Here is a 24,815-nt window from a genome sequence, read left to right as displayed (position 1 = left end):
ACCCTGTTTGTGCCCAGGTAATTCTCTCTCTAAATACTTGTGGTCACTAATAGGTATCTATTAATTAAATTGTTCCAGGATTGATGTCGGTTCAAAGGTTACTAAGCCAAGATGATCCCATGAGTGTAACTTTTCATGGATAACAAGACACTGCCTGCACCCGGCACTAGTATCAGCACGGATTGCCGTTACTGGAAATAAAGGGGATATTTAGGGCTGGTTTTTGTATTCACCTTTGTACTTTGATGATCTTATCTCTGATGCCTGAACTAGACTAGAGATCACTTCTAGGGGGCATGATCAAAGAGCTACAAGAAGCAGGATAAGCAAGGACAATAGAGCCAGTCACTCCAAGATCAGTCTCATTATTGTAGATAAGATGCTACCATGTACTGATGCATGTCAATGCCTCACTTAAATGGGAAAGCGTTTACTTTAAAGGGTAACAAAAACTAAAATAAAAGATGTTGTGCCACCAGACCAGGGCTGACAAACCAGTACCATAGTGAGAGTGGCCCAAGATGGGGCTATATTATATATAAGCAGACTGGGGCAACTTATGAGAGGAGGGGGTCTATGCAGGGCAGCAGGGAGGGGTGTGCGAGCTGTGCTGCTGCCCAGAAAACCCTGCGCCAGTAGCGCTGCTTTAGTGCCGCCCGGAGGATCTGAAGGACGCACCCTGCAGGGTGCACAGCTGCCCGGAAATTCAACAAATCCTGAGTCGCCGATTCTTATCACTTTTGGGTCGGGATCGGTTAAAACGAGATTTTTCAACATCCCTGATCCCCCGGCCGCGACAGTACAGGGAATTGCGGCAATCCACTGCAGATGTATGGGCCCCTTAAGTGAACTGTATTGGGACTGATTCAGAGATGTATACAAAAACCCAATGGTTTGCGTACATCGCCGATAGTTACTAATGGGCGTAAGCACAGGATCTGTACTGCGAATGTGCCGAGTGTCTGCGAGATGGCTAGCAGCGCCCTCAAGTTTGGGCGCGGGATGTGGGAGGCAACGAGGTCCGTTTTACAAAATGGTGGCGTGTCACCCCTCATTTGTACACATCGAGACTCGAGAGGTCAGGGTTTGCGTCTTTCGAAGCAATTTTCTGGTGAGGGCACAGGAGTTCCAGTGGCGATTCTCAGTAAGCTTAGGGGTCTAATTACTAAGCAGTGTTAGGAGACAGAGTGAAAAGTGATAAGGTGCCAGCCAATCAGCTCCCAACTGTCATTTTGCAAACACAGCCTATGAGATGACAGTTAGGAGCTGATTGGCTGGCACCTTATCACTTTTCACTCTGGGCCTGATTCAGACCCGGTCGCAATCGCTGAGCGCTCGCAACCGTGTCGATGGTGGCCCAGAGCACATGTGCACGATGGAGCCGGCTCCGTCGTGCACATGCGCGAGACCCGGATAGCGACGGGCAAACCGTCGCTCCGGGTCTCGTACCAAAGGGGGCGTGCTGTCGATGTTGAGTGACAGCACGCCCCTTTTGGTGGGTGGGCCGTGGGCGTGGCTGCCGAGATCGAGGCGTTCCCATGGGAACGCCTACCGTCTGGGGCCGGCCCCACTGACATCACAAACTCCAAACTACAGCGCATTAGCTAAGAGTTGGACACTCTCACCCAATCAGCAGATGCTGCCATAGAAACCATCCACTCACTGGCTGAGAGTGTTCGACTCCTATTATGGTGCATTCACACGGTCAGATTTGCTAGATCATCGTTATCGTTGAACGATAACGATGAACGATTTCATCAGCGATTTGAACGATTTTATCAACGATGAATGATTTCTGACATTATTTAAAATGAATGAAATCGACCAAATCTTACTGCAAACACAGTCGATGTCAGATATCGTTATCTGACATGCGAGAACGCGCATCATTGGTGGTCGATGCATGCCCAACATGTCAATGATATGAACGATTTTTACAATCGTTATCGATCATATCTTTAAGAAAATCTGTCAGTGCGTATGCATTAGCCAATCAGTGCTTCGTCATTGTGTAGTGTCCCACGTGGGAACTGTCATACTGCAGTTAGCACTGTACATAGGGCCTGATTCAGAGCCGGACGCTCTGACCAGATGGTCTTGACCATCGGACTTGCGACGGAGACCCTGAGGTAGGGTCTCCCTGCCACAAGCCCTGGAGTGATTTTGGCTCTATCAGAGCCAAAATCACTACCACTGACATCACTAGTGATGTCAGTGGGGCCGGCTTCAGACGGTAGGCGTTCCCATGGGAACGCCTCCGTCTGGCAGGCACGCCCACCAAAGGGGGCGTGCTGTCAATCAACATCGACAGCACGCCCCCTTTGGTGCGAGACCCGGAGCGATGGAAAGCCCGTCGCTCCCTGGGTCTCGCGCATGTGCACGACGGAGCTCCCTCCGTCGTGCGCATGCGCAGTGGGGAACATCAACCCGCTTGCGAGCGTACTGCTGCTCGCGGGCGGGTCTGAATGACCCCCATAGTGTAAAGCATGTCCGCGGGATTGGATGACTACGTTTTTATTGTTTTACCAAGATTCTGGACTACTACATGAACAAGGGGACCGAGCACATCCAAGGGGAAGGTAAGTATAAAGTGTGAGTGTGTTTAATAACGGATTAAAACAGTCGGTATGCATGTCCTGTTGTTTTTCCAATATATTCTTTACAGTGGAGCTATAGGTGCCAGCGGCACATTAATGTCCGTGCATGCTGACACTTGTAGTTCTCCAAGTGCCTGCATGCCAAGCAGGGGTGAATCCATCGGGATGCCGGCGCCGAGATTCTCACAGGGCTGGATTAACAATGGGACAGATGGAACTACAACCACAGACTTCCACATGAAAGTAGACCCATTACCTGCCAACCAGCTGGCCACACGTTCGGCCACCCATTAATCAAGCCAGAGCACCACTAAGGCCAGCACAGCCAGGCAAAGATACGTGGCCATGTCATTCCTGCACTCTGTAAGGCTCATTTTGCTGGGTACAACAGTGGACATCACCCCCAGTGTATCCGGTTGGTTGATCGACTTAACTGAGATCGACAATACATGCATCAACCACAGTACATTGACTCCAACTAGTTCGACAGGAACAATTGCCCGACAAACCATAGATCGACCAGACCCCTAGATCGACCACCTCAAGATCGACACGGACATGAGATCGACACAACATAAGATCGAAACAAAGCAGATCGACACAACATAAGATCGATACAAAGCATAGCGACGATATGCAGATCGACAACAAACTAGACAGAATAACAGATCGAAGCCAAATAGGTAGACAGTGAATAGATCGACATATCAAAGGTCGACGAGTTCAAGATCGAAGCCAAATAGGTCGACAGTTAATAGATTGACAGATAAAAGATCGACACGTTACTTTTAGACAATACAAAAAGGTATACATATCCTACACGCTGCCCGCTAGTAGCGCATCCCCCGACGCTACTTTCAACCGTGGAACAACATGTCCCAGCCAACCCTTTCATCCATGCAAGCGCTCCTGGCAATGCTAGCCCCAATGTACACCTTGTGGGCCTTGTCCCTAATTGCTGGACACCCCCATGCGCTGCAGTGCACCCCTTCATCAACCCCCCTGTGCTCCCCGCTATCCTGGACGCCTGGACATGGGCACATCCGTCTAGCTAAAGACGCTGGCCGCTAATAGCGCATCTCCCGATGATACTTTCAAATGTGGAACTACAGGTCTCAGCCAGCCTTTTCCCTTTTCATCCATGCAAGCACTGCAGCGCATGGGGGTGCCCAGCAATCACGGACAAGGCCTGCAAGGTGTACATTGGGGCTAGCATTGCCAGGAGGGCTTGCATGGATGAAAGGGCTGGCTGGGATCTGTAGTTCAACGGTTGAAAGTAGCATCGGGAGATGCGCTATTAACGGCCAGCGTCTTAGAACGGGGGGGGGGTTGTTGAAGAGGTGCGCTGTAGCACATGGGGGTGTCCAGCAATTAGGGACAAGGGCTACAGGATGACTATAGGGGGCTTGCATGGCCAGGAGCACTTGCAGGGATGAAAGGGCTGGCTGGGATCTGTAGTTCCACGGTTGAAAGTAGCGTTGGGGGATGCGCTATTAGCGGGCAGCATGTAGGATATGTATACCTTTTTCTATTGTCTAAAAGTAACGTGTCGATCTTTTATCTGTCGATCTATCAACGGTCAACCTAGTTGGCATCGATCTTGGACTAGTTGATCTTTTATCTGTCGATCTATTTGATTTCGATCTGTTATTATGTCTATTTGTGTGGTGTCGATCTATTAACTGTCGATCTATTATTTGTCTACCTATTTGGTTTCGAACTTGGAACATTGGGCCTGATTCAGAGCCGTTCGCTATTTGCGGTCGTTCGTTCAAAAACAAGGGGTGGCTATTCAAATGATCAGTTCGCAAATTGCAGTCTGTTCACACCTCTAAGTCTGAATGAGCGAGCAAAACATACGCTCGTTTATTTGTTAAAAACGCCCCCTGGCCGCACGCACCATACGTCATGTCCGCTATTTATTAGATTAATCGAGTACATCGACCAGCGTATGAACTGCTCGCTATTCTTGTGGTTGGTTTTTGCTACCACAATCTTGCGAGCAGTTCTGGCTATAAAATAACCCAGTGACGTGGTCAATGACGCTGCTGTATTAATTATGCACACCCATAAAACGCCCGTTTTGACCTTTAAGCACGCCTGCGTTCGGATCTCCACTCCCCATTTTCAAGCACCTTCTCCTGTTACCACCCACATACGCCTCATTCTGTCACTCAAAATAGCAGGCATTCGCTATATTGCGAGCACATGAATTTCGGCCGCACTGACTGGTTCGCGCATGCGTATAACGATCCGTACGCATGCGCAGATGTGCGAACATCGCTCGGAACGAGCGTACTGCCGCTAGCGAGTGGCTCTGAATGAGGGCCATTGTCTCTATTAGTTGTCAATCTACGTTGTGTCACCCTTATATACCTTTCGATCTTACATATTCGATATATTACATATCGATCTAATGTCCCGTTCGACTATATTACTGTCTGACTATTGTTACTGTCGATCTATACTTTGTCTATCTAAACTACATGTCGAACTAACATGGTCGACCATTTAATGGTCGAACAAGTTGTGTCTGATCTAATAATCCACACCCCACTCCCATTCCCTGCATCGGCAAAACTAGAGATCTGGTAATGGGTGGTCCCAGTTTTAGTTTCCCTGATCAAACTTCTGTGTCGCTCCAGGCTCCCCTGAGTTACTCCAGACCCCCCAATGTCTCCATCCCCAGGCCCCTCTATGGTTCTACATTCTCTCTGTTTCTCTTTATCTCCAGGCCCCCCTGGGCCTCTCCATCCCCAGGAACTCCTGGGTCTTTCCATCCTCAGGCCCACCTGTGACTTTCAGCCCCAGTGTGTCTCAGCGTCATTCCCCAGCCCCAGTGTCTCTCAGCCCCATGCCCCCAGCCCCAGTGTGCGTCTATCGGCCCCATTCCCCCGGACCCAGTGTGCACCTCTCAGCCCCAGTGCGTCTCTCAGCCGCATTCCCCAGCCCCAGTGTGTCTCAGCATCATTCCCCAGCCCCAGTGTCTCTCAGCCGCATTCCCCAGCCCCAGTGTGTCTCAGCGTCATTCCCCAGCCATAGTGTCTCAGCGTCATTCCCCAGCCCCAGTGTGTCTCAGCGTCATTCCCCAGCCATAGTGTGTCTCAGCATCATTCCCCAGCCCCAGTGTGTCTCAGCGTCATTCCCCAGCCCGTGTGTCTCAGCGTCATTCCCCAGCCATAGTGTGTCTCAGCGTCAGTCCCCAGCCATAGTGTGTCTCAGCGTCATTCCCCAGCCCCAGTGTGTCTCAGCGTAATTCCCCAGCCATAGTGTGTTTCAGCGTCATTCCCCAGCCCCAGGGTGTCTCAGCGTCATTCCCCAGTCATAATGTGTCTCAGCATCATTCCCCAGCCCCAGTGTGTCTCAGCGTCATTCCCCAACCATAGTGTGTCTCAGCGTCATTCCCCAGCCCCAGTGTGTCTCAGCGTCATTCCCCAGCCCCAGTGTGTTTCAGCGTCATTCCCCAGCCATAGTGTCTCAGCGTCATTGCCCAGCCATAGTGTGTCTCAGTGTCATTCCCCAGCCCCAGTGCGTCTCAGCGTCATTCCCCAGCCCCAGTGCGTCTCAGCGTCATTCCCCAGCCATAGTGTGTCTCAGCGTCATTCCCCAGCCCCAGTGTATCTCAGCGTCATTCCCCAGCCATAGTGTGTCTCAGCGTCATTCCCCAGCCCCAGTGTGTCTCAGCGTCATTCCCCAGCCATAGTGTGTCTCAGCGTCATTCCCCAGCCATAGTGTGTCTCAGCGTCATTCCCCAGCCATAGTGTGTCTCAGCGTCATTCCCCAGCCATAGTGTGTCTCAGCGTCATTCCCCAGCCATAGTGTGTCCCAGCGTCATTCCCCAGCCATAGTGTGTCTCAGCGTCATTCCCCAGCCATAGTGTGTCTCAGCATCATTCCCATGCCATAGTGTGTCTCAGCATCATTCCCCAGCCCCAGTGTGTCTCAGCGTCATTCCCCAGCCCGTGTCACCCCAGCCCTGTGTTAACTCCAACATCCCCCCACCCCCTCTGCAATCGCCGCCACCAGCACTTACCTGCTGGCTGCTGCTCCTTTGTTTGGCTGCTTGTGGGAGGATGCGCAGCAGCTCCCCCAGCAGCCATTTTTCTTTTTAAGTAAGCTTCTGTGCATTGCGCAGAAGCGGTAGAATAGAGCAACCTGATCAGAGCTGAGCTCCGATTGTGGCAGCGGGCACAGGAGGGTGCAGGGCGGCAGCCAGCCACTGTAGGGACCGGCCCTGGATGGCGATGGGCAGGCAAGATAGGCAGCGGCTGATCGGCGAACTGGGCTAATGGGTGGTCCTGTGCACCCCCGGACCACCCCCCAGTTTCGCCTGCACAACTGTATTAACATATAGAGACGGAGGACCTCATTCAGACCCGGTCGCAAGTGCTGCGCACTCGCAACTGCGTCGATGTTTTGGTACTGCGCACGCGCAGCGGCCGCACTGTGCGTGCGCAACCCCCGGAGCGAGTTCTCTCTCGCTCCGGAGCTCACTACAAAAGGGGCGGCTGTTGATGTTGATCGAAAGCTCGGCCCGTTTTGTAGGCAGGGCGAGGGGGTGGCTACACAAACGGAGGCGTTCCTAACAGAACGCTTGCCGTTTTGTGGGCGGCCGCACTGACATCAGCAGTGATTTCAGTGGGGAGCATCCTGCTCGATCAGAGCAAGAAGCTCCCTGGGGCTTGCGGCTGCCGAGATCCAGCCTTAGGGTTTCGACGCAAGCCTCGATGATCGCAATGGTCTTGACCATCGCGACCATCACCCTGGTCGGTCGCTAAGCTGTGGGTGGTAACCCACAGCTTAGCTAGCGACCAGGAGGCTCCACTAAAAAAAAAGAAGCGGCCGCCCTCATTCAGAGAGAGCGATCGCTTCTAGCGACCGCCTCTGAATAAGGGCCAGAATGTGGCCACTAGGCCTGATTCAGACCCGCTCGCAAGCGGGTCAATGTTGGCCAAGTGCACATGCGCACGAGGGAGCCGGCTCCGTCGTGCACATGCGCGAGACCCGGATAGCGACGGCCAAGCCGTCACTATGGGTCTCGCTACAAAGGGGGCGTGCTGTCGATGGTTAGTGACAGCACGCCCCCTTTGGTGGGCGTGGCTGCCCAGATGGAGGCGTTCCCATGGGAACGCCTACCGTCTTGGGCCGGCCCCACTGACATCACAAGTGATATCAGTGAGAGTGCTCTCGGCTCTGATAGAGCCGAAAGCACTCCAGGGCTTGCGGAAGACGAGACCTTACCACAAGGGTCTCAAAGCAAGCCCGATGGTCTTGACCATCGCGACCATCTTTTTGGCCGCTCTCTATAACTGTGGGTGGTCACCCACAGCTATGCAAGCGGCCAGGAGGCTGCTCTAAAATTCAGAGGGACGACCCTGATTCAGAGCGAGCGCTCTGTCAGAGCGTCCGGCTCTGAATCAGGCCCACTGTATTTACATAGGGGGTATCCGGGCAGAGGCCCTGATTCAGAGCCGGACGCCTCCATCTGGCCAACCACGCCCCCGGCACGCCCACCAAAGGGGGCGTGCTGTCACTCACCATCGACAGCACGCCCCCTTTGTTGCAAGACCCATAGCGGCGGCTTGCCAGTCGCTATCCGGGTCTCGGTGCGATGTTACGTCTTTGTACATAAGCTGCGGGCTTGAGATACCGCTAATGGGCGTCTCAGTACAATTTTCAGCGTATTTTTGCACAAACGATGTGAATGGGATAAGCAATTGTGTATACCACTTATCTCTTATCTTCAAGGTCATATTGATGTTTCTAAAGTGATTCTGCAAAAACTCTCATACCAAAAGGAGTTGTCTATTGGACGGATGGCGCCAACCCACCCTCCTCAGAATCATTTTCCACCTACGTTATATGCACACTCCCGTAAGTGTCTAGATTTATATTCCTTATCTGGTGGGATGGCTATATAGCAACCGACACTGAGGAATCGGTATGAATCCCAGCAGTCGGGATTCCTGCTGTCAATATACGGACAGTGGCATCCCGATGCTCAGGACCCGGACGAGGGTCTGGTAAGTATAGTAACCCCCCCCTTCTTCCCCTAACCCTCCTTTCCTGCATCCTAACCCTCCCCACCTCGCACCCTTACCGTCCCCCCTTGGTGCCTAACCCCCCCTCAGTCGTGTTGCTATTAAAATACATATCCCAGCATGCCCTGCAACAGTTTCAGTAAGGCCGAATATCAAAACTGTGGCAGGGCATGCTGGGATGTATAGTTTTACAACAGCTGGCTTATTGCCCACCCCTGCACTAGGGGGAAGGTTAGGGTCAGGTTTAAGCACTAGGGGGAAGGTTAGGGTCAGGTTTAAGCACTAGGGGGAGGGTTAGGGTTAATTTACAAAAATAAATAAATGTGTTGACCATTTGAACCTGTCGACCTTCTGCACTCTTGACCTTTTTGGCCATGTCGACCATCTGACGTCGACCTTTTGACTGTCAAATCTAAATATTGTTGATCTATTATGCCACACCCTCTCAGGGAACCAATCAAAATACAGAGAAATGTCCAATTGTAGCGCTGTCACACTCCAAAGCTAATTCACAGCTCTTACATTTCTTCATGAAAACTATCTCATGTAAGTGATATCCATCTGTACACAAATCATGCACATGGTAACACAATGCATGCTAATAATGCACATACTGTATACACATGCTTAATGGCTATATAGAATTTTGAAAATCTAATTCCATATAACTTATTATTATTACCAGTTATTTATATAGCGCACACATATTCCACAGCGCTTTACAGAGAATATTAGGCCATTCACATCTGTCCCTGCCCCAGTGGAGCTTACACTCTATGGGCCTGATTCAGACCCGCTGAGCGCTCACAAGCGGGTCGATGGTGCCCTAGTGCGCATGCGCACGATGGAGGGAGCTCCATCGTGCGCATGCGCGAGACCCAGATAGCGACAGCCAAGCTGTCGCTCCGGGTCTCGCACCAAAGGGGGAGTGCTGTCGAGGTTGATTGACAGCACGCCCCCTTTGGTGGGCGTGCCTGCCAGACGGAGGCGTTCCCATGGGTCTGGCCCCACTGACATCACTAGTGATGTCAGTGGGAGTGATTTTGGCTCTGATAGAGCCAAAATCACTCCAGGGCTTGCGGTCACCGAGACCCTACCGCAGGGTCTCGTCGCAAGCCCTATGGTCGCGATGGTCTTGACCATCGCGACCATCATCATGGACGCTCGCATAAGCTGTGGGTGGTAACCCATAGCTATGCGAGCGTCCAGGAGGACGCTCCAAAAAAAACCAAAAAACGCCCTGATTCAGAGCGGGCGCTCGTTCAGAGCGTCCGGCTCTGAATCAGGCCCTATATTCCCTATCAAATGCAACACACATACACACTAGGGGTAATTTTGTTGGGAGCCAATTAACCTACCAGTATATTTTTGGAGTGTGGGAGGAAACCGGAGCACCTGGAGGAAACCCACGCAAGCACAGGGAGTATATACAAACTCCACACAGGTAGGGCCATAGTGGGTATTATATATTACATTTTATACTGTTATGTTGCAGGCTCAACTCTATTATCAGTAAGTATTTTTTATTTATTTTTAGTTGAAACTGCTAATACATGCAGAATGTGGGAGCGACAGTAAGGGGTAGATCTACTAACCTGCAGTTTGTTAAACCCGTCAATGAGTGTCAGCTTTGACTGATAGATTTAGGGCCTTATTCAAAGGCGCTCGCAAAAAGCGAGCGCTCGCTCTGAGTCAGAGCGGCCGTCTTTTTTTTCAACACGGCCTCCTGGCCGCTCGCTAAGCTGTGAGTGACCACACACAGCTTTTGCGAGCGGCCAAGTGATGGTCGCGATCATCGGGCTTGTGATGAGACACTTGTGGTAGGGTCTCATTCCCGCAAGCCCCAGTGAGCTTCCTGCTCTAATAGAGCAGGAAGATCACTACTGACATCCCGAGTGATGTCAGTATGGCCGCCCACAAACGGCAGGCGTTCCTTCAGGAACGCCTCAGTTTGGTCAGCCACCCCCCCTCCCCGCCTACAAATCGGGGCGAGCTGTCGATCAACATCGACAGCCACCCCGTTTTGTTGCAAGTGATTTCTCGCTCGCTGCGGGGCTCGCGCGTGTGCACTGCCCGGCCATCGATCCGCTTGCGAGCGGGTCTGAATCAGGCCCTTAAAGCGGCAACTAAACCAGGCCGACTTAGCATTTATTTCTGTTGCCATTTTTAATGCATTGATTAAAGCCGCTAATGATCGCGTTTTTGTAAACCCGCCATCTAGTAAATCTAGCATTATACAGTTAGATGTGTACAGTGCATTCTAAAGTCATCTGCAGTATACACATTTGTTGGCATCTGGGTCATTGATCTGTGGTAAATGCATCCTCAGCACCCATTCTAGCTCCGGTTGGACATGCGTCCTTTGATTGCTAAAAACAGGCACACTGCAGCATATATAGCAAACGGGATGCAGCCAATATCCCGGCACATGGCATGCCAGTGCTTAGAATACCGGCACAAGAATCCCGAGACCTGTCCCGACAGTATGTAATGGGGTTAAGGGGGAGGGTTAGCGTTAGGCACCAGGCAGAGGGTTAGGTTTAGGGTGTGGGGAGAAGGAGTTTAGGTTTAGGCACTGGGGGGGTGGAGTTAGGTTTAGGCACCAGGGAGGGTTAGGGATAGGCTTAGGATACTGTGATGTAGTCGGGGTAGGGGGTCCCTCTCCTGGGGTAGATGGACACCTCCTTACACACAGCAGCCAGGAAACAGCACACCAGTCCAGGGTTTTCGTGCAAGCTGGTCGGAACCAGTTTTATTGTTCTATTGTGCAATATAAACAACAAAATAAACAAAACATAAAAATAAATCCTAGCTCGTCTGGGCACTAACTAGACAGGTTATTCCCTCTCTACAAGTGGCAAGGCCTTACCACAAACACAGCACTTTCAAATATCACAGTGTCTCTGAACAAACCTCAGTGTCTGTTCTCCCCAGGGTATGTGAGACACTGAACCAAAACCTAACAGCTTATCTGAGCCACTTCCAGGTGCAACTACTAATCAGCCTGCTCTCAGACTGAAAGGCCCAACACCTGGAATGGCCTGTGGATGGAGCCCTCCATTCTCTTCTCACATCCACACCCCTAGGACTCATTATCTGGCTTTTACCAAAAGCCAACACTTTTGGTCTGTTTGGCATAACAGACTTTTCCTGGGGATTTTAAAACACACATGATAGGAATCTGGGACACACATATACAGACCGTCCAACATGACCCGTTCCATTAGGTACAAAATCCTCTGCTTCTGGACTTCCCTCTTAATTTATGATTGCAGCCACCTGGGCTGAAACACATGCGTCATCAATTACCTAGTTCAACACAGGTGACTGCAATCATACATTAAGTGGGAAGTCCAGGAGCAGAGCATTTTGTACCTAATGGAATGGGTCATGTTGGAGGGTAGTTATATATGCCATCCCAGACTTCTCCAGTGCTTCTATCACAATACTTACCAACATGTGTGGGTATTCTATCCCTGCCGGGATGCCGGCGTTGGGATTTTGACTGCTGGCATCCCGTACCCAACCCCTTCCAGAGCGTTGTCAGGATGCTCCAGGCAGTGCTGTACGCCCCCTCAGCGTTACGTCATCCAATCAGGGGACGTGGCTGCCGCAAGGCGCAGTGCTGGCTAGTTACGACACTGGTTACACTTCTCTCCTGCAGATTTGGCATCTTTGACGGCTCAGGCATATTACTATGCTGTGTAATTAAGTGTAGAATTTCTTGTGCATATTACATACGGAAGTCCAAAATGTTAAACCAAAGATATTTGTTATATTTTGCTAGGTCAAGCATGTTAACCGTAACAACTGGGTGTGCAGCTTACTGTAAGATCAATATGTTTTACAAAGGACAAAGGGCCCAAAAACATTTTATTACTTTGGCCCAGCAAAGGCTAAAACTGACCTTGTGTACCCGACTTCCCATGAGATTTTCTTTCCCCTATACTTATTCTTGCCACAATATTCTCTTCTCCAGGGGCATCAGAATGATTTTATATGGAGGGAGGGGGCAAGATGTAATTTAATATTGCCGCCCGCCCCCCCCTTCCAACTTACCTGTTGCTGGGTGGAGGTGGGTCGGTAGCACAGGGAAGGAGGAGGCAGGCACCGCGGAGGGGAGGGCGGGACCACCAGGGAGCAAGAGGCAGGGGCTGTGCGTAATAGTGATTGGCTGCACAGCCCCAGCACTGCCCGAAGGAGGTTGAGGTGCAGTCTTTTAACTTAAAGAGCGCACATAACACCTCCCCCTCCTCCGTGCAGGGGCCCTGCAGCCTAGTGCAGTAAATGCACAGCCCCAGACTGTCCACGGCCGCCGCTCCACTGGTGCCTCAGAAATGTTTTTTTCGGGGGGCGAACCGCCCCCTTGTCCCCCCCCTGTTCCGACGCCTATGCTCTTCACTTATAAATCTTCCTCCTCACCTTGCTCCTTTGCTTGGCAATTGGAGACATTTCTCCCAAGCCTGGGTCCGACCTTAACCCCAGATTTCACTCTGAAATACCTTCCATGTCAATGTTTCTCCCCTGTGTACCTGCAATTGGAATATGAGTTAGTAAGAGCCTAGTTGCTACCCTCTTGCAATGTCCGCGAGTCTCCTCGATTATTGATAGACCTCCCGGACTCACCTCTGGGTAGGTAAAACTCCCTCAGGTCCATGTGCTCCCTGTAATTGCCAGATGCCGCTGGAACCTGTAGAGGCACACGACATTTGCCGTCCACTTCCTATTGTATATCGATGCAGTACCGCACTGCGACTCCGGGCACAGCCACGGACCCTGTCTGGGCTGCAGGAGTGTCACCTGAACAGTGCTGGGACCTGCAAGTAAAAAAAATAGGCAAGTGACCACAGACCCAACCTACTCCAAAGGCCAGCATTTGTCTGCCCTCACCCCTGGTTCCCCATCCCAGCACTGACTGCCTCTTTCACCTCACGTGGGTCAATTTAACCAAATTCACCCACTCACCCCAAAATCTCCCCAAAATTGCGTAGTTTTGTTCAACAGCCATAGGGGTACAAAAATATGGCATCTCAGTGTTACCATAAGTGCATCATACATAAGACTGCAGGCATCATCCGTAATTGAGTTCTTTGCTTCTCTGTGCCTACTGTAAGTATCTCTGAACCCCCCCCCCCCTCAGGAAGGAAAATGAGTCAGTAAGGGATGCCTGTCAAGGAGGAATAGGAGTCTGCCTGTCAGGGAGGAATAGGAGTCTGCCTGTCAGGGAGGAATAGGAGTCAAGAAGGGATGCCTGTCAGGGAGGAATAGGAGTCAGTAAGGGCTGACTGTCAGAGAGGAATAGGAGTCAGTAAGGGATGCCTGTCAGGGAGGAATAGGAGTCAGTAAGGGATGCCTGTCAGGGTGGAATAGGAGTCAGTAAAGTATGCCTGTCAGGGTGGAATAGGAGTCAGTAAGGGATGCCTGTCAGAGAGGAATATGAGTCAGTAAGGGCTGCTTGTCAGGAAGGAATAGGAGTCAGTAAGGGATGCCTGTCAGCGAGGAATAGGAGTCAGTAAGGGATACCTGTCAGAGAGGAATATGAGTCAGTAAGGGCTGCCTGTCAGGAAGGAATAGGAGTCAGTAAGGGATGCCTGTCAGCGAGGAATAGGAGTCAGTAAGGGATGCCTGTCAGAGAGGAATAGGAGTCAGTAAGGGATGCCTGTCAGAGAGGAATAGGAGTCAGTAAGGGATGCCTGTCAGGGAGGAATAGGAGTCAGTAAGGGATGCCTGTCAGGGAGGAATAGGAGTCAGTAAGGGATGCCTGTCAGGGAGGAATAGGAGTCTGCCTGTCAGGAAGGAATAGGAGTCAGTAAGGGATGCCTGTCAGGGAGGAATAGAAGTCGGTAAGGGATGCCTATCAGGGAGGTATAGGAGTCAGTAAGGGATGCCTGTCAGAGAGGAATAGGAGTCAGTAAGGGATGCCTATCAGGAAGGAATAGGAGTCAGGAAGGGATGCCTGTCAGGGAGGAATAGGAGTCAGGAAGGGATGCCTGTCAGGGAGGAATAGGCGTCAGTAAGGGATGCCTGTCAGGGAGGAATAGGCGTCAGTAAGGGATGCCTATCAGGGAGGAATAGGAGTCAGTAAGGAATGCCTGTCAGGGAGGAATAGGAGTCAGTAAGGGATGCCTGTCAGCGAGGAATAGGAGTCAGTAAGGGATGCCTGTCAGGGAGGAATAGGAGTCTGCCTGTCAGGAAGGAATAGGAGTCAGTAAGGAATGCCTGTAAGAAAGGAATAGGAGTCAGTAAGGGCTGCCTGTCAGGAAGGAATAGGAGTCAGTAAGGGATGCCTGTCAGCGAGGAATAGGAGTCAGTAAGGAATGCCTGGCAGCGAGGAATAGGAGTCAGTAAGGGATGCCTGTCAGGGAAGACTAGGAGTCAGTAAGGGATGCCTGTCGGGGAGGAATAGGAGTCAGTAAGGGATGCCTGTCAGGAAGGAATAGGAGTCAGTAAGGGATGCCTGTCAGGGAGGAATAGAAGTCGGTAAGGGATGCCTATCAGGGAGGTATAGGAGTCAGTAAGGGATGCCTGTCAGAGAGGAATAGGAGTCAGTAAGGGATGCCTATCAGGAAGGAATAGGAGTCAGGAAGGGATGCCTGTCAGGGAGGAATAGGAGTCAGGAAGGGATGCCTGTCAGGGAGGAATAGGCGTCAGTAAGGGATGCCTGTCAGGGAGGAATAGGCGTCAGTAAGGGATGCCTATCAGGGAGGAATAGGAGTCAGTAAGGGATGCCTGTCAGAGAGGAATAGGAGTCAGTAAGGGCTGCCTATCAGGAAGGAATAGGAGTCAGCAAGGGATGCCTGTCAGAGAGGAATAGGAGTCAGTAAGGGCTGCCTATCAGGGAGAAATAGAAGTCAGTAATGGAAGCCTGTCAGGAAGGAATAGGAGTCAGTAAGGGATGCCTGTCAGGAAGGAATAGGAGTCAGTAAGGGATGCCTGTCAGGGAGGAATAGGCGTCAGTAAGGGATGCCTGTCAGGGAGGAATAGGCGTCTGCCTGTCAGGGAGGAATAGGAGTCAGGAAGGGATGCCTGTCAGGGAGGAATAGAAGTCGGTAAGGGATGCCTATCAGGGAGGAATAGGAGTCAGTAAGGGATGCCTGTCAGAGAGGAATAGGAGTCAGTAAGGGTTGCCTATCAGGGAAAAATAGAAGTCAGTAATTGAAGCCAGTCAGGAAGGAATAGGAGTCAGTAAGGGATGCCTGTCAGGAAGGAATAGGAGTCAGTAAGGGATGCCTGTCAGGGAGGAATAGGAGTCTGCCTGTCAGGGAGGAATAGGCGTCAGTAAGGGATGCCTATCAGGGAGGAATAGGAGTCAGTAAGGGATGCCTGTCAGAGAGGAATAGGAGTCAGTAAGGGCTGCCTATCAGGAAGGAATAGGAGTCAGCAAGGGATGCCTGTCAGAGAGGAATAGGAGTCAGTAAGGGCTGCCTATCAGGGAGAAATAGAAGTCAGTAATGGAAGCCTGTCAGGAAGGAATAGGAGTCAGTAAGGGATGCCTGTCAGGAAGGAATAAGAGTAAGTAAGGGATGCCTGTCAGAGAGGAATAGGAGTCAGTAAGGGAAGCCTGTCAGGGAGGAATAGGAGTCTGCCTGTCAGGGAGGAATAGGAGTCAGGAAGGGATGCCTGTCAGGGAGGAATAGGAGTCTGTCTGTCAGGAAGGAATAGGAGTCAGTAAGGGATGCCTGTCAGGGAGGAATAGAAGTCGGTAAGGGATGCCTATCAGGGAGGAATAGGAGTCAGTAAGGGATGCCTGTCAGAGAGGAATAGGCATCAGTAAGGGATGCCTATCAGGAAGGAATAGGAGTCAGGAAGGGATGCCTGTCAGGGAGGAATAGGAGTCAGTAAGGGATGCCTGTCAGGGAGGAATAGGCGTCAGTAAGGGATGCCTGTCAGGGAGGAATAGGCGTCAGTAAGGGATGCCTGTCAGGGAGGAATAGGCGTCAGTAAGGGATGCCTGTCAGGGAGGAATAGGAGTCAGTAAGGGATGCCTGTCAGAGAGGAATAGGAGTCAGTAAGGGATGCCTGTCAGAGAGGAATAGGAGTCAGTAAGGGCTGCCTATCAGGAAGGAATAGGAGTCAGCAAGGGATGCCTGTCAGAGAGGAATAGGAGTCAGTAAGGGCTGCCTATCAGGGAGAAATAGAAGTCAGTAATGGAAGCCTGTCAGGAAGGAATAGGAGTCAGTAAGGGTTGCCTATCAGGGAGAAATAGAAGTCAGTAATTGAAGCCTGTCAGGAAGGAATAGGAGTCAGTAAGGGATGTCTGTCAGGAAGGAATAAGAGTAAGTAAGGGATGCCTGTCAGGAAGGAATAGGAGTCAGTAAGTGATGCCTGTCAGGAAGGAATAGGCGTCAGTAAGGGATGCCTATCAGGGAGGAATAGGAGTCAGTAAGGGATGCCTGTCAGAGAGGAATAGGAGTCGGTAAGGGCTGCCTATCAGGAAGGAATAGGAGTCAGCAAGGGATGCCTGTCAGAGAGGAATAGGAGTCAGTAAGGGCTGCCTATCAGGGAGAAATAGGAGTCAGCAAGGGATGCCTGTCAGAGAGGAATAGGAGTCAGTAAGGGCTGCCTATCAGGGAGAAATAGAAGTCAGTAATGGAAGCCTGTCAGGAAGGAATAGGAGTCAGTAAGGGATGCCTGTCAGGAAGGAATAAGAGTAAGTAAGGGATGCCTGTCAGGAAGGAATAGGAGTCAGTAAGGGATGCCTGTCAGGGAGGAATAGGCGTCAGTAAGGGATGCCTGTCAGGGAGGAATAGGCGTCAGTAAGGGATGCCTGTCAGGGAGGAATAGGCGTCTGCCTGTCAGGGAGGAATAGGAGTCAGGAAGGGCTGCCTGTCAGGGAGGAATGGGAGTCAGTAAGGGCTGCCTGTCAGGGAGGAATAGGAGTCAGTAAGGATGCCTGTCAGGGAGGAATAGGAGTCAGTAAGGGATGCCTGTCAGGGAGGAATAGGGGTTAGTAATGGAAGCCTGTCAGGAAGGAATAGGAGTCAGTAAGGGATGCCTGTCAGGAAGGAATAAGAGTAAGTAAGGGATGCCTGTCAGGAAGGAATAGGAGTCAGTAAGGGATGCCTGTCAGGGAGGAATAGGCGTCAGTAAGGGATGCCTGTCAGGGAGGAATAGGCGTCAGTAAGGGATGCCTGTCAGGGAGGAATAGGAGTCTGCCTGTCAGGGAGGAATAGGAGTCAGGAAGGGCTGCCTGTCAGGGAGGAATGGGAGTCAGTAAGGGCTGCCTGTCAGGGAGGAATAGGAGTCAGTAAGGATGCCTGTCAGGGAGGAATAGGAGTCAGTAAGGGATGCCTGTCAGGGAGGAATAGGGGTTAGTAAGGGATGCCTGTCAGGGAGGAATAGGAGTCAGTAAGGGTGTGCCTGTCAGCGAGGAATAGGAGTCAGCAAGGGATGCCTGTCAGGGAGCAATAGGAGTCAGTAAGGGATGCCTGTCAGGGAGGAATAGGAGTCAGTAAGGGATGCCTGTCAGGGAGGAATAGGAGTCAGTAAGGATGCCTGTCAGGAAGGAATAGGAGTCAGTGAGGGATGCCTGTCAGGAAGGAATAGGAGTCAGTAAGGGATGCCTGTCAGAGAGGAATAGGAGTCAGTAAGGGATGCCTGTCAGCGAGGAATAGGAGTCAGTAAGGGCTGCCTATCAGGGAGAAATAGAAGTCAGTAATGGAAGCCTGTCAGGAAGGAATAGGAGTCAGTAAGGGTTGCCTATCAGGGAGAAATAGAAGTCAGTAATTGAAGCCTGTCAGGAAGGAATAGGAGTCAGTAAGGGATGTCTGTCAGGAAGGAATAAGAGTAAGTAAGGGATGCCTGTCAGGAAGGAATAGGAGTCAGTAAGGGATGCCTGTCAGGGAGGAATAGGAGTCTGCCTGTCAGGGAGGAATAGGCGTCAGTAAGGGATGCTTGTCAGGGAGGAATAGAAGTCGGTAAGGGATGCCTATCAGGGAGGAATAGGAGTCAGTAAGGGATGCCTGTCAGAGAGGAATAGGAGTCGGTAAGGGCTGCCTATCAGGAAGGAATAGGAGTCAGCAAGGGATGCCTGTCAGAGAGGAATAGGAGTCAGTAAGGGCTGCCTATCAGGGAGAAATAGGAGTCAGCAAGGGATGCCTGTCAGAGAGGAATAGGAGTCAGTAAGGGCTGCCTATCAGGGAGAAATAGAAGTCAGTAATGGAAGCCTGTCAGGAAGGAATAGGAGTCAGTAAGGGATGCCTGTCAGGAAGGAATAAGAGTAAGTAAGGGATGCCTGTCAGGAAGGAATAGGAGTCAGTAAGGGATGCCTGTCAGGGAGGAATAGGCGTCAGTAAGGGATGCCTGTCAGGGAGGAATAGGCGTCAGTAAGGGATGCCTGTCAGGGAGGAATAGGAGTCTGCCTGTCAGGGAGGAATAGGAGTCAGGAAGGGCTGCCTGTCAGGGAGGAATGGAAGTCAGTAAGGGCTGCCTGTCAGGGAGGAATAGGAGTCAGTAAGGATGCCTGTCAGGGAGGAATAGGAGTCAGTAAGGGATGCCTGTCAGGGAGGAATAGGGGTTAGTAAGGGATGCCTGTCAGGAAGGAATAGGAGTCAGTAAGGGATGCCTGTCAGCGAGGAATAGGAGTCAGTAAGGGATGCCTGTCAGCGAGGAATAGGAGTCAGTAAGGGCTGCCTGTCAGCGAGGAATAGGAGTCAGTAAGGGCTGCCTGTCAGCGAGGAATAGGAGTCAGTAAGGGCTGCCTGTCAGGGAGGAATAGCAGTCAGTAAGGGATGCCTGTCAGGGAGGAATAGGAGTCAGGAAGGGATGCCTGTCAGGGAGGAATAGGAGTCAGGAAGGGATGCCTGTCAGGGAGGAATAGGAGTCTGCCTGTCAGGAAGGAATAGGAGTGAGTAAGGGATGCCTATCAGGGAGGAATAGGAGTCAGTAAGGGATGCCTGTCAGCGAGGAATAGGAATCAGTAAGGGATGCCTGTCAGGGAAGGCTAGGAGTCAGTAAGGGATGCCTGTCAGCGAGGAATAGGAATCAGTAAGGGATGCCTGTCAGGGAAGGCTAGGAGTCAGTAAGGGATGCCTGTCAGGGAGGAATAGGAGTCAGTAAGGGATGCCTGTCAGGGAGGAATAGGAGTCTGCCTGTCAGGGAGGAATAGGAGTCAGGAAGGGATGCCTGTCAGGGAGGAATAGGAGTCTTCCTGTCACGAAGGAATAGGAGTGAGTAAGGGATGCCTGTCAGCGAGGAATAGGAGTCAGTAAGGGATGCCTGTCAGCGAGGAATAGGAGTCAGTAAGGGATGCCTGTCAGAGAGGATTAGGAGTCAGTAAGGGCTGCCTGTCAGGAAGGAATAGGAGTCAGTAAGGGCTGCCTGTCAGGAAGGAATAGGAGTCAGTAAGGGATGTCTGTCAGGAAGGAATAGGAGTCAGTAAGGGATGTCTGTCAGGAAGGAATAAGAGTAAGTAAGGGATGCCTGTCAGGAAGGAATAGGAGTCAGTAAGGGATGCCTGTCAGGGAGGAATAGGCGTCAGTAAGGGATGCCTGTCAGGGAGGAATAGGTGTCAGTAAGGGATGCCTGTCAGGGAGGAATAGGAGTCTGTCTGTCAGGAAGGAATAGAAGTCGGTAAGGGATGCCTATCAGGGAGGAATAGGAGTCGGTAAGGGATGCCTGTCAGGAAGGAATAAGAGTAAGTAAGGGATGCCTGCCAGGAAGGAATAGGAGTCAGTAAGGGATGCCTGTCAGGGAGGAATAGGCGTCAGTAAGGGATGCCTGTCAGGGAGCAATAGGAGTCAGTAAGGGATGCCTGTCAGGGAGGAATATGAGTCAGTAAGGGATGCCTGTCGGGAAGGAATAGGAGTCAGTAAGGGATGCCTGTCAGGATGGAATAGGAGTCAGTAAGGGCTGCCTGTCAGGAAGGAATAGGAGTCAGTAAGGGATGCCTGTCAGCGAGGAATAGGAGTCAGTAAGGGATGCCTGTCAGCGAGGAATAGGAGTCAGTAAGGGATGCCTGTCATGGAAGGCTAGCAGTCAGTAAGGGATGCCTGTCAGGGAGGAATAGGAGTTAGTAAGGGATGCCTGTCAGGATAGAGTTGGAGTCAGTAAGGGATACCTGTCAGGAAGGAATAGGAGTCAGTAAGGGATGCCTGTTAGGATGGAATAGGAGTCAGTAAGGGCTGCCTGTCAGGAAGGAATAGGAGTCAGTAAGGGATGCCTGTCAGCGAGGAATAGGAGTCAGTAAGGGATGCCTGTCAGCGAGGAATAGGAGTCAGTAAGGGCTGCCTGTCATGGAAGGCTAGCAGTCAGTAAGGGATGCCTGTCAGGGAGGAATAGGAGTCAGTAAGTGATGCCTGTCAGGAAAGAGTAGGAGTCAGTAAGGGATACCTGTCAGGAAGGAATAGGGGTCAGTAAGGGCTGCCTGTCAGAAGTATGTCAGAGATATTGAAGGCAATATAGAACATAATAAGCAGCCCTGGTGAAGGCAGACATTGGGTTGCTATAATAGTGGATGCTGCATGTACTGCAGGTGAGAATTCCAGTTGCTGAGCTGGGACAAATGCGCCTGTGCTAAGACTCCAAGAACATGCCGGCATTTACCTGTAGCTGTCTCCCGTGATCTCCGGCTTCCAGGTCATGACGTAGCTGCAGCCAGAGGGAGGAGAATGATCTCCGGGCGCCGCCTTCTCTTTTAAAACTGGGGACATCATAGGGCGGGGAAGTTTGTTTGTGTCAGAGATGGGCGGGGTATGTGACGCCAAAGGGGCGTGGCTCACATAACCTTTCTGCCTGACACTGTAGTCTCAGTGAGGCAATCAGACTGCGGGGCGTGTTTAGCCTGGGGGGGCGTGGTTAGTTGCAGAGGCACTTGTCCTATCAGCCGCAGCAGGCAGTGTGTGGAGGCACTGACTCCTCTTTATGCCTCCTCCATCCTCCTGCTGTCAGTAATGCAGTATAGAGGTGTCATCCATCCCCTCCCAGAGAGGAGGCACTGAGGCAGCCCTCTCTTCCCACCTCTCACCTCCTCTTCCAGGCTGAGCATCCAGGAGGAGCACTATCCGGCCAGGTTCCCAGCAGCAGCCGCAGTCATGTCTCAGCAGCAGCACAGGGAGCCCGCAGCCTCCGCCATTCAGATCAGCAGGTGAGACCAGCAGCAGCTGCAGCAGGGAGGCCGAGCCGGTTACTGCACACACGTGCTGCTGGCTGCATGGAGACTGCAGACAGAATGGGGGCCTGTGACATGTATGTCACCTTCTCACATGTCCCCAGGAAGGAGCTGTGCTGTGAGGTCACTCACCTGTGTCTGAGGGGGCACTCCCTGTGTACACACCCTAATAAGGAGGGCCCACTGCAGGAGTGCTTCTAACCTGGGCATTAGTGTGGATGATTTGGTGCCATACTAGAAAATATAAGGGGGGCTGTCCACTTAGGATGAATACCCATGAATTAGTGGTGCACATTTAGTAGCCCCTCAATCATGTATTTTAATACACACCCCAATGAGAATGCAAACTAAAATATGCAAGTTACCTTGCTGGTGGTGCAATATCAATTTGACCCTCATTGAGTTGGGGGTGGCTTGTCTACGGTCACAACGACTCAGTAGGCACCAGAAAGCCAGCGCCAGGATCACAACATGGTTAAAATACTTCTTACAGCATTTTAAACGTGCAGAAATGTATTATAACTGTAACCATGCCCCTAAAGCGCCATGTGTAAAATTATAATGTAAGCAGCATTTTTACCATGCCAGGGTTCCGGTGCCAGCTTTCTGGTGTGTGCAGAGTCACCGTCGACAAACAGTGGTGACTTTAGACATCCAGACTGCATTGCATTGACTCCTAAATGTTTTCCGTCAGTCATTCTCTGCATTAGGACAGCTGGGAGACTGGGACTGAGGTTGTATATATGGAAGAATAAATATATATCCTTTTTATTTAATCCATTTCAAAATATTGGGCCTGATTCAGAATTATATGCTAATTGCATTGCCGCTTTGTATGGGACGATCATGTAAAATTATGCTAATGCCGCAGAAGGCGTTTTGTGGAAATAGACACTTGCCGGCTTCTGCGATCCGCAGCCAGCGGATCACTTACGTCAGGGAACAGGGGTAAATTACCCCACAGGGGGTAAAAATTAAATTCCTGGGGGTAATGGACGGACAGTGGCAGGTGGGGAGTTTGACTAAATAGAATGATTCATATGCATGCCCGGCTGTGCCGCAGGGAGGCTCTAAGCCGGATGCCCGCTGAGATGTTAATACCAGCGGGCGCCCGGCTCCTTCCCTGTAGCGCCTCGTTAGCCGGAGGCTGGAGTTCTCTTCTGAACTCCAGCTTCCGGCTCTCTCCATGCGCACTATAGTAGAGACGTCATGATGTGAATTTCGGGCCACCTGAGAAACCCTCCGGTTACTCAGGATGGCCGTTAAATTCACGCATTTGGGGCCAGTTAAGCTGCTTCCGAAGACGCTGATACTGGCCTCGGCCACGCCCCTGTCTTCTTGGATGCTGGCCGTCGCACGCCCTTCCCTGCCCCTAAACTGCCGCAGCATGTCATTCATGCTGGTGCTTAGGCGCACTGTGACCATCTTTGAAGCCGCCAATTGGCACATGCATAGTACAGATCCTGCGCATGTGCCGATCAACCGCCATCAGAGTTGTACTTAAGCCATTGGGTTTACGTAAACACTGAATCAGGCCGATTGTGTGCAGAAAAACCCATCAAAACGCATTGAGCTTATTTATCCATATGATGTCCGTTTACTGCATTCCACATAAACCAGCTATAGTAGTCCGTGGTACCTAAATCTACTCCGGTGTCACTTACTGCATGATGTGCTAAAATGCTGACCGGAGCATAGGTGACCATAACGGGTATGCCAACTCATGCTGGCATACTGTGTGCCAATATGTCTGATGCCATCGCACCCAGTTGAAGGACACTGGAAGAAATCAAGTGGTCTATGTACTAAGCCTTGGAAAGAGAGAAAGTGGACGGATATAAAGTACCAACCAATCGGCTCCTGTCATTTTTCAAACACAGCTTGTAAAATGAGTTAGCAGCTGATTGGTTGGTACTTTATATCCATCCACTGTATCTCTCTCCAGTGCTTAGTACATAGACCCCTAGCAGTGCTGCCAACTCTGAAATGGAAAACAAGCAACCTATAAGTAAAAAACAAGCCCAAACATCCTAAAAAGACCAATAAAAAAGCCCCATTTATGGGGGTGTCTCTTTGTCCTCACTCTACCTGCCTAACTTCCCTTATTCCCCCTCTTCTCTAACCTAAATATGTTAGTGTATGCACAGCCTTATTATCTGCCTATATTGCTTTTCTTCCGCTAAATCAGCCGCCATATTTGTACCTCCTCCCTCTTTTTATACCTCATTCCCTTGCCAGTCTTCAGCTGGGTAGACACTTGCCGATGTGTGTACCCAGCGATGCGACGCCCGACCACGCAATATATATCGGGCGGTCGATACATACTGCACAATGTGGTGACCAAACGTCCGATTATGTCCAATCAGCAGGATCAGGCGACATATCGTCTAGTGTGTACCCACCTTTCCTTTACCTGACTCGTCTTCTCTGCATTTCTCTCACCCCTCTTCCTTACCTCCTTCATTCCTGTCACCTGTCTAATTCCATTGTTCCCTCTTTTAAACAGCCTCAGGGGCCTATTCATCAACACTAAAATAACGTTTTTAAGGACATTTTCCTTAAATAACGTTATTTTGGTATTCATGAACAGACTTAGCACAGGAGATATCACAGATATCTCCTTGCTAAGTTCCCCTGCGTTAATTTCCACACTCCCCATACATTAGTACATTAGTACATTAGTATGGGGATGTGGAAATTGTGGTATTCATCAAATTCCGAAAATTATGAATTTTCGGAATTTGATGCAGTTACTATTCGCCACTGTGAGGTGGCGAATAGCAGAATCCACTTACCTGTATCCGCGTGTGCAGACCCCCGACGAGTCCCTCCGGCACTCTGCTCCGTCCTCAGGCTCCGGAGGCTGGTCGGACATGTGTGCTCCCCAGCAGAGCACAAGAAAGTTTAAAAAAAAAATAAAAAATATATATATATATATATTTTTTTCTAATCTGTTATGTGGTCTGCTGGGAAACCACATGACAGACTAGCAGGAGGGAGCCGGAAGCTGCTGCGCGGACAGGTAAGTCGGGGGGGGGGAGGTGAGCGGAGGGGGTGGGGGGGGTACACA

General features: G+C 51.0%; 1 protein-coding gene and 1 long non-coding RNA gene across 3 annotated transcripts in view; one reads left to right on the top strand and one right to left on the bottom strand.

Moving 5' to 3' along the window:
* LOC148505776 (uncharacterized) overlaps positions 1 to 13,406 on the bottom strand; it is a 38,715-nt gene extending 25,309 nt beyond the window's left edge. Inside the window, exons 1-2 of the long non-coding RNA XR_015869842.1 lie at positions 13,264 to 13,406; positions 13,060 to 13,169 (exon numbers count right to left, since the gene is read on the bottom strand). This is a non-coding gene — a long non-coding RNA (uncharacterized LOC148505776). The remainder of the gene's footprint in view (positions 1 to 13,059; positions 13,170 to 13,263) is intronic.
* An 8,050-nt stretch (positions 13,407 to 21,456) lies between these two features.
* Positions 21,457 to 24,815, top strand: part of ACOT7 (acyl-CoA thioesterase 7) — a 221,448-nt gene continuing 218,089 nt past the window's right edge. For both annotated transcript variants that reach the window (XM_088447749.1, XM_088447747.1), the window contains exon 1: positions 21,457 to 21,721. In XM_088447749.1, coding sequence (XP_088303875.1) covers positions 21,669 to 21,721 — 53 coding nt within the window. In that variant the 5' untranslated portion in view covers positions 21,457 to 21,668. The remainder of the gene's footprint in view (positions 21,722 to 24,815) is intronic.

This window comes from Taudactylus pleione, unplaced genomic scaffold (assembly GCF_031769625.1).
Source record: "Taudactylus pleione unplaced genomic scaffold, aTauple2 ptg000437l, whole genome shotgun sequence".
NCBI lineage: Eukaryota > Metazoa > Chordata > Amphibia > Anura > Myobatrachidae > Taudactylus > Taudactylus pleione.
This window is presented reverse-complemented; position numbering and strand designations above follow the sequence as displayed.